We start from the raw sequence: 9,027 nt of genomic DNA on the forward strand, positions 1-9,027 counted from the left end.
TAGAGGTCATGCCTATACAATCCATTGGAAAAAAATTAGATTAGGTGCCACAAAGCATTTCATTTTGCAGTCACTGCCGAAAAGTACAACAGGTAAGGAGTAGCACAGCCCTTCAAAAGGAAAACTGGCAACTTGCTGAGGGAAGAGGACATTACCATTGTTGAAGTGGTGTATCCAACCCAACTCACTGTGCAATCCAACACAAGATTGGCTAGCCACATTTTTAAACATGGAAATAGGAAATACATTTTCACAAACAGCACCACAAGTTTGACAGGATTCATTAATGCACTGTGCTCTCGAAATTGGAAAAAAATTCTTTTACAGCAGCCATTCCAAACAGATGGCCAGAAGGACTTCGAATTTTTTACATTTAGGGGTTTCTACTAGAAGATCCAATCAAATTTTGATGGATTTGAGTTACTCAAAATGTCATTAGTTTTCTTTTTTTGAAAGCAAATGGAAAATGTTGCAATGCAATATACATACACAAATTAAGCAATTGCATTACATCAAGTTCTAAAAGCATAGTAGTAATCAAGCAGAGATCAATGCTACTGCTGTTTATGAAAGACGATTCTTCAGGGAATGCTACTTGGAAAGCTCCCTAGCTGTATCAAATTAAAAGCAAGTTCCAAGTTTTTTTCCGGACAATTATTAAAACATTATATAACAAATGTTTATCTGGTAGATTCTGAACTTGTATTATACAGTAAAAATGGTTCAGGTCTTTCTATTTGGCCCTCTCTCCTCTACCTGCAAGGTATTCCAATTCTCACCTGCAACTAGATTATAACTGTTAGTGTAAATCTGTACAAAAGTCCATGCCCTATAAAGATTCACAAAACACAAACCTGCTGAGGCTGGTAGGTAGTTAAAGAAGTCAGCAAACAATTTTGAGCTTCGCGTGTGAAATATTCAGGTAATGCCCTGAAAATTATATTGTGTAGCTGCTTGATATTACATGTTCATAACACTCCTGCCAATGTCAAGAGCTACCTGCATGAAGCATTGCATTTTTGCAAACATTACATTAGATAGGCTGAATTGAGTTGTAACAGAGAAGTAATTTCCTGTTTCCAATAGTAGTCATGTCATTTTGGGGAAGTGGCAAGTGGAAACCAATTGTTTCTCCAGGGGAACAGCTCAAAGTGGTGCTGACAAAGCTCTGAGTAGGTTGCATGCCCATAGCTGGCCCAGAGAAACCAGAGCCTAACGAAGTGGATAATTAAAACAGGTAGAAGCCCAGCCTACACATCAACATAGCATAATTTCACACATGGCAAGCTCTTAAACTCTGGAAGGCTGCCAAATAAGAGACAAGTCAGCACAATTTGTATTCACGTCTTTGGTGTTCAAGTTAAAGATTGCTTACTTATCTACCATGCTGAGGAATCAAAAAAGCATGGCTGTGTTCATGGTGGGGTCAGGGATAGAAGTAGATGTATTGCATAGTAAGGGATACTATGTGGTTTCCATTTAGTGAGAATTTTACCAATGCTGTAAACATCAGAAACACATAACTCACGTGCTCAAAATATTTTGCAGTGCTGCCTGCAGTTGCACAGCAAGCTCCTGAAATACTTTTTCTCCAAGTTGGGCCAGGCAATCTTCTATTGAATTTTCCGGATTTGCTGGACTAAATACTGGAGAGGTATGGCATTCAAATCCTGTACTGGCAAAGGCTAGAAGTAGACAGACAAGTGAAAGGGGAAAAAAAAAGCAAAAAAGTTTAGGAACAAAAGAACTTAACCAAACAGAACTCCTGTTCTATGGAGATGGCGTTATAAATATGGTACTAAATTTATTATGCTGCTTTTACACACATTTGCACTATTAAACTCTGAAAATTTGATCCCCAAACTTCAAAGTTAAACAAACAAATTTCATTTAATAGACCTTTGGTATCTCACAGCACAAAAACTTTGATCCAGTCTGCATTACAAATTGGTTGTGGCCCTAGGTTATATGAAACTGAATTGAAATTGAAAACAGAAGTATTAAAAAAAATCAAGTATTTCCTTTTTACTGATCTTATAGAACCTTTGCTCTGATCTGTCCAATAACAAACAGGCATATCTGTTCCACTTAGTACCTAATACTTCTCCAAAAGACAGAATGAAGAAAGCATTTTCTTCATCACTGAAGCAGAGAGGAAACAATTCCAAAAAAAAAGGAATAAAAAAGTAAAACTATGTAGTACTTCAAAATTTGAACAACAAATTAACCCAGGCAGGACTTTTAAATTTCACAGCACAGCAACAAAATTACAAGTTGGAACTAGGTACATCAAGTTTCTGGTGTAGCAAAGCCCAATTATAAGAATGTAAAGAGAGATACATCTTTCTGTACAAGTAATTTTTAACAAAAGACTCTTCCAGTTACCAGTTTCTGACACATAGAGCAGAATGTTCACCCCATGGCAGATGTACATGTGCCAGCAATTTCTTGCCACTGGCCACTGTGCCTGTCTGCCGGCATGTTCCCGCCTCTGGCCGATTTTCAGGGAGGTGGCTTCTGGGGGGCCAGTGGGATACCTGCCGCCACTGATGGCTACCCACCCACCAGAAAATTAACATGCCAAATGAGGCTACTCTTCGCATGCAATCTGGAATCGAGGTGGTAGAGACACTCCCAATGTGGCTGGAACTCATAGATGGAATGGTGGCAAACAGCAGGCCCCAAGGTTGGGGGGGTGGCCGGGGAATAGCTCCAGAGACACATCCTGCAAAGCAACCCAGCATCAAAATGCTTCCATGCTGACCATCCTATGGAAGGGTTCCCCCTCCACAATGATGGCCTGGCAGTTGCGGCCACAGTATATTTTGTTCCATTTGCAAGTCTTCAGAGGATGTCTCCATATTGAGTCACCCTCGCAGTCCTCCACCTATAGCAGCAGCACCCAGTGGGGCTGCCGGCTAACCAGAGTCTCAGGCGCTCCCACTGGCCCTCACGACTGCAGAGCCCATTTGCTATCCTTAATTGGATGGAGCTCCTGGAGGCAGATGCTTGATAGGCCATCTCCTCGAGAATCTCCTCCAGGGTCCGGCCTCAGCAACCTCTAGGTTCCGGACCCAGAATACGCCTGGCGTCAATATCAGGGCCCTGGAAGTAAAATTCAGCTATCAGCCTAACTCTTACACTATTTGTGTCATTTTTAAAAGGCAGTTACTTCATGCATACTAAAATGCAATTTCACAATTAAAATTATTTTAAAAAATTCAAAATAGATACTGAACAGAAATGCTTCACACCAGAAATTTATACTATTGACAGAAATGATCTCTACACAGAAAAGCGTGGATAATGACCAAATTTCCCATACAAATTAGGAGCAGGAGTAGGCCACTCGGCCCTGCTCCACCATTCAATAAGATCATGGCTGATCTGATTGTAACCTCAACTCCACATTCCCACTTACCTCCAATAACCTTTCACCCCCTTGCTTATCAAGAATCTATCTACCTTTGCGTTAAAAATATTCAAAGACTCTGCTTCCACCACCTTTTCATAGAATCACAGAATAATACAGTGCAGAAGAGGCCCTTCGGCCCATCGAGTCTGCACCAATGCATTAAAACACCTGCTCCGAAGAAGGGTCACTGACCCGAAACGTTAACTCTGCTTCTCTTTCCACAGATGCTGCCAGACCTGCTGAGTGAATCCAGCATTTCTTGTTTTTGTTTCAGATTTCCAGCATCCGCAGTATTTTGCTTTTATATTAAAACACCTGACCTGTCTACCTAATCCCATTTGCCAGCACTTGGCCCATAGCCTTGAATGTTATGACGTGCCAAGTGCTCATCCAGGTACTTTTTAAAGGAAGTGAGGCAACCTGCATCTACCACCCTCTCAGGCAGGGCATTCCAGACAGTCACCACCCTCTGGGTAAAAAAATTCTTCCTCAAGTCCCCCTTAAACCTCCCGCCCCTCACCTTAAACTTGTGACCCCTCGTAACTGACCCTTCAACTAAGGGGAACAGGTGCTCCCTATCCACCCTGTCCATGCCCCTCATAATCTTGTACACCTCGATCAGGTCACCCCTCAGTCTTCTCTGCTCCAGCGAAAACAACCCAAGCCTATCCAACCTCTCTTCATAGCTTAAATGTTCCATCCCAGGCAACATCCTGGTGAATCGCCTCTGCACCCCCTCCAATGCAATCACATCCTTCCTATAATGTGGCGACCAGAATTGCACACAGTACTCCAGCTGTGGCCTTACAAAAGTTCTATCCAACTCCAACATGACCTCCCTGCTTTTGTAATCTTTGCCTCGATTGATAAAGGCAAGTATCCCATATGCCTTTTTCACCACCCTATTAACAGAGATCTCTGGACAAACACGCCAAGGTCCCTTTGTTCCTCAGAACTTCCCAGTGTCAGGCCATTCACTGAATACTTCCGTGTCACATTACTCCTTCCAAAGTGTATCACCTCACACTTTTCAGCGTTAAATTCCACCTGCCACTTTTCTGCCCATTTGACCATCCCGTCTATATCTTCCTGTAACCTAAGACACTCCACCTCACTGTTAACCACTCGGCCAATCTTTGTGTCATCCGCAAACGTACTGATCCTACCCCCCCCACATAGTCATCTATGTCGTTTATATAAATGACAAATAGGGGACCCAGCACAGATCCCTGTGGTATGCCACTGGACACTGGCTTCCAGTCACTAAGACAGCCGTCTGTCATCACTCTCTGTCTCCTACAGCTAAGCCAATTTTGAATCCGCCTTATCAAGTTACCTCGTATCCCACGTGCATTTGCTTTCTTGATAAGTCTCCCATGTGGGACCTTGTCAAAGGCTTTGCTGAAATCCATGTAAACTACATCAACTGCACTACCCTCATCTACATACCTGGTCACATGCTCAAAAAATTCAATCAAATTTGTTAGGCATGACCTCCCTCTGACAAAGCCATGCTGACTATTTTCCTAATCAAATTTTGCCTCTCCAAGTGGAGATAGATTCTCTCCTTCAGAATTTTCTCCAATAGTTTCCCTACCACTGACATGAGACTCACTGGTCCATAGTTCCCTGGCTTATCTCTCCAACCTTTCTTAAATAGTGGGACCACATTAGCTGTTCTCCAGTCCTCTGGCACCTCCCCCGTGGCCAGAGAGGAATTAAAAATTAGGGTCAGAGCACCTGCAATCTCCACCCTCACCTCCCACAGCATCCTGGGACAAAAATTGTCCAGACCTGGGGATTTGCCCACTTTTAAGTCTTCCAAAACCTCCAATACCTTGTTACTCCCTGTGACAATTTGCTCAAGAACCTCACAGTCTCTCTCTCCAAGTTCCATATCAACATCCTCATTCTCTTGGGTGAAGACAGATGTGAAGTATTCATTCAACACCCTACCAATGTCCTCTGGCTCCACCCACAAATTTCTCCCTTGGTCCCTAATGGGTCCTACTTTTTCCCCTGGTTATCCTCTTCCCATTGATATACTTATAGAATATCTTAGGATTTTCCCTACTTTTACCAGCCAGCTTTCTCATATCCCCTCTTTGCTCTCCTGATTGCTTTCTTAAGCTCCATCCTACACTTTCTGCACTCCACTACTGCTTCCATTGATTTGCTCTCCTTGTATTTGCTAAAAGCCTCTCTTTTCCTCATCATACCCTGAATGTTTCTGGTTATCCATGGTTCTCTAGGCTTGTTGCTCCTACCTATTGCTGTAGAGGGAACATGTTGGGCCTATCCCTCCCCATTCCTTTTGAATGCCCCCCACTGCTCTTCTGTAGATTTCCCGACAAGTAACTCTTTCCAGTTTACCTTGGCCGGATCCTGCCTCATTTTACTAAAATTCGCTCTCCCCCAATCCAAAACCTTTTTTTGCAACTTGTCTATTTCTTTCTCCATAACAAGCTTAAATTGTACCATGTTATGGTCACCAAAATGCTCCCCCACCAACACATCAACCACCTGTCCGGCTTCGTTCCCCAGAGTTCCAAAGAACTCACAACCCTCAGAAGAAATTTCTCATCTCTGTCCTATTTTTAAACAGTGACCCCCTAGTTCTAGATTCTCCAAGAGGAAACGTCCTTTCCTTATCCACCCTGTCAAGACCCTCAGAATCTTATGTTTCAACCAAATCGCCTCTTACTCTTCTAAACTCCAGCAGATACAAGCCTAGCCTGTCCAATCTTTCCTCATAAGGCAACCCGCCCATTTTCAGAATAGATCAGGTGTTAAATAATTTAAGAGTAGGAATAACTGTTGACAGAAGAAGCAACTGTTTTATAAAGCTCAAGTGTGCTTGTATAAATAGATTTTTTTTTAAATAAACATATTCTTGTACTTAAGCATGTTTATATCCATACTGATAAAAAAAATCTGTGTACTTGGTCTTCATTTTATATCCACTAGCTACCACCCAGAAGTATTGTTTGCTTCATCACCAGTAGAATAACTAAGTATTACAGGATACCAGAGTACAACGTAACATTACAGTGTGCTTTGGCATCCTTACAATGCTTATGAATCACAAATTGCTCGCCTCACATACTTCATTAATAAATGAAGAGATCTTATTACAAATTGCAATAAGATGCATCTCAAGTCAAATGCATCAAGTTCTCTAATGTACTGAAGAGGTGAAGCTCACCAATAACAAAACCAATCCAGCATTTAACATCTGAACCAACCTTCATTGATCTCATCGTGCAGAAGTTTGAGTTCTTCTTCTATTTCCATTTTAATTTTCTCAGCTACATTCCTCTGCAAAGGAGCCCTTTCTGTTAATTGCGTCCCTGTAAAAAACAGTTAGCACCATATCACCAGTTTTATACTGCGAGGTTACATAACAACACTATAACTTCATGGACGAGAAGAGGCCATTTGGCCAATTAAAGCTCATCTCTCCACTGACCTAATAAATTAAACCAGCCATCCATTCAAGCTTCACAAAAAAAAGAGACAAAACGATTTTGCCATCCTTCATGCCATTGTTTCAGCATTCCACTTCAATATTTAGATTGTTATGTTAAACCTCATAAAAACACATTCTTTTCAGCCTATCAATAGTTTTCCATTTCCAAAGCAGTGCACTTTATACTGATAGCCTATGACATGTTGTCAGATTTCATAACAAACCATGCAGAAAGTGAGTAGCAAGTTATGTACAACTACAGAAAACTACATAAAGGCTTACTTTCCAAAACTACTTTTTAAAGAATTATCAAGGCAATATAAAATTGAGCCCAAGACTACTTTTACAGGTAAAATATAAACTCAAGTAACTTGCTCCTGGAACAAAAAGGGCAATGAATAAAGGTTTTTACTTCTTTAATAGCCAAAGAACAAATTGAGTAAAACTTGCCAAGTATATTTGAGGGTATACTATACTAAACGACTATTGTACTGCACGGTTCTTGTAACTATATCAATCAGCCAACATTTAAGAAGATAAATTAAATTAGTCTACAGAAAATTTTAAGTAATTTGCTTTCATGTTTTATAAAGTGCATCCCTCTTAATTCAATATTACATTGTTGAGATTACCTTCTCCTGTTGGTTCCGGAATCTTTTCTTGTGAAACCAGTCCCAAGTAGTTCAAGACAACATATTTGGTCTCATAATGAAAACCTTCAGGTATGGCTGTAGCCATTTTCACGTTATCTTTATGGAGGTCAAAAGTTGCAACTATGTGATGATACAGGGGAGGAGGGGGAGGGGTGCGGGAGGAGAACAAAAAAAAGACATTTTTTGTTCGAAAAATAAAAACAGACAAGCAGAACCTGCACTCCAGTTAGTACTAGCTAAACTTTTACACATTACACATATTCTTCATATTTGCCAATAAATAAAACAAAAACAGACATTTAAAAAGTTGATTACTTTTTCCGAAATGTTTTTCTATAATGATAGAAGTATTAGAACACACTTCGCGATCCCATATCCAAAAGGGTAAATGGTGAAAGCGTTTAGCATTAAAATCCAAATTCTTATAATATTCAAAAGCTTGCAAATACGTGAACTTTTAACATATTCCTTTAAAGTAAGCAAACCGCAGAAAAGAACAAAGTCAATATGTCCTTTGTTCAACGACCCCACCAAATGCCCATGTGCACTTCCATCAGGAGAAAGGTCACGAACGACGCGACTCTTGATGCCTGTCTATTGCACTAAGTCGACGCGCGATTGTACAATGGGAACAACGTTTATATCACATCAGCTTGTGTCATTTATCCATTATTAACATTATACAAACTTGAGAATAGTCCATAGCATCATAAATACAGCATTAACATTAATGTCTAATTCCTCCGTTCTTTAAATTGGTCCATCATATTAAAATAACTCGAACGATAAGAAAAATTACAGAAATTTTGCTAACAGTAGGACACTATTCAATCTCTTCATTTCATAAATGGTGTCTCTACCAACAATAAACAGCAAACTGAATATTTAATTATTTAAACAAACGCTGGCCTTCTACTTTAACAATCGCCAATATAACTTTCACTCCCTCTTCATAATTTATCAAAAAATGCCAGCGTGAACCAGACAGACTTACCGCACTTTCGAACGGGACAAGCCGGTGTAGTTACAACTGCTGTACAAGTTCCTTATTTAGACGCACACCATCTTGAGGGGGCAAAGAGATAGACTAACTCCACCCCCTCCGGCAACACAAGGGGGCAAAATGTCAAAGGGCACAGCTTCAATTAATTTTTTTTAAACCACCAGGGGTCTACCCTCGATATATTGCTTTCTAAAGATTCACATTAGAAACAGTTTATTCTCCAAACAGAGAAGAGAAAATAAAATCACTCTTCGCCTCCGCCAGCTGAAGCTAACCGAAACCGCGCGGGTTAAAGGTCAAAGAGAAAAAAAAGTGGAGTCTACAAAAATATTTTTTAAAGGTCTTCAATCTGAATATTGGTTTATACAGGCAATTGAATTATTCCTTATGATGGAAAAACTTTTTTTCATCCTTGCTGGTAAATTATCCGATTTAAGCTCTTAATTCCCAGCATGCAATAAGTTATGGATGTCATCACGCACGTGGT

The 9,027-nt window shown here is 40.5% G+C and overlaps 1 protein-coding gene across 2 annotated transcripts in view; it reads right to left on the bottom strand.

Moving 5' to 3' along the window:
- Nucleotides 1-8,803, bottom strand: part of bcl2l13 (BCL2 like 13) — a 46,643-nt gene extending 37,840 nt beyond the window's left edge. Inside the window, exons 1-4 of one of the 2 annotated variants that reach the window (XM_068050645.1) lie at nt 8,532-8,803; nt 7,517-7,657; nt 6,661-6,765; nt 1,529-1,685 (exon numbers count right to left, since the gene is read on the bottom strand). In XM_068050645.1, the coding sequence (XP_067906746.1) occupies nt 1,529-1,685; nt 6,661-6,765; nt 7,517-7,622 (368 nt within the window). In that variant the 5' untranslated portion in view covers nt 7,623-7,657; nt 8,532-8,803. Of the gene's footprint in view, nt 1-1,528; nt 1,686-6,660; nt 6,766-7,516; nt 7,658-7,852; nt 8,507-8,531 lie in introns of those variants that run through there. The other variant, XM_068050646.1, reaches the window with a different exon arrangement.
- Nucleotides 8,804-9,027: the final 224 nt, after the last annotated feature.

This window comes from Heterodontus francisci, chromosome 18 (assembly GCF_036365525.1).
Source record: "Heterodontus francisci isolate sHetFra1 chromosome 18, sHetFra1.hap1, whole genome shotgun sequence".
In the NCBI taxonomy this organism is placed as follows: domain Eukaryota; kingdom Metazoa; phylum Chordata; class Chondrichthyes; order Heterodontiformes; family Heterodontidae; genus Heterodontus; species Heterodontus francisci.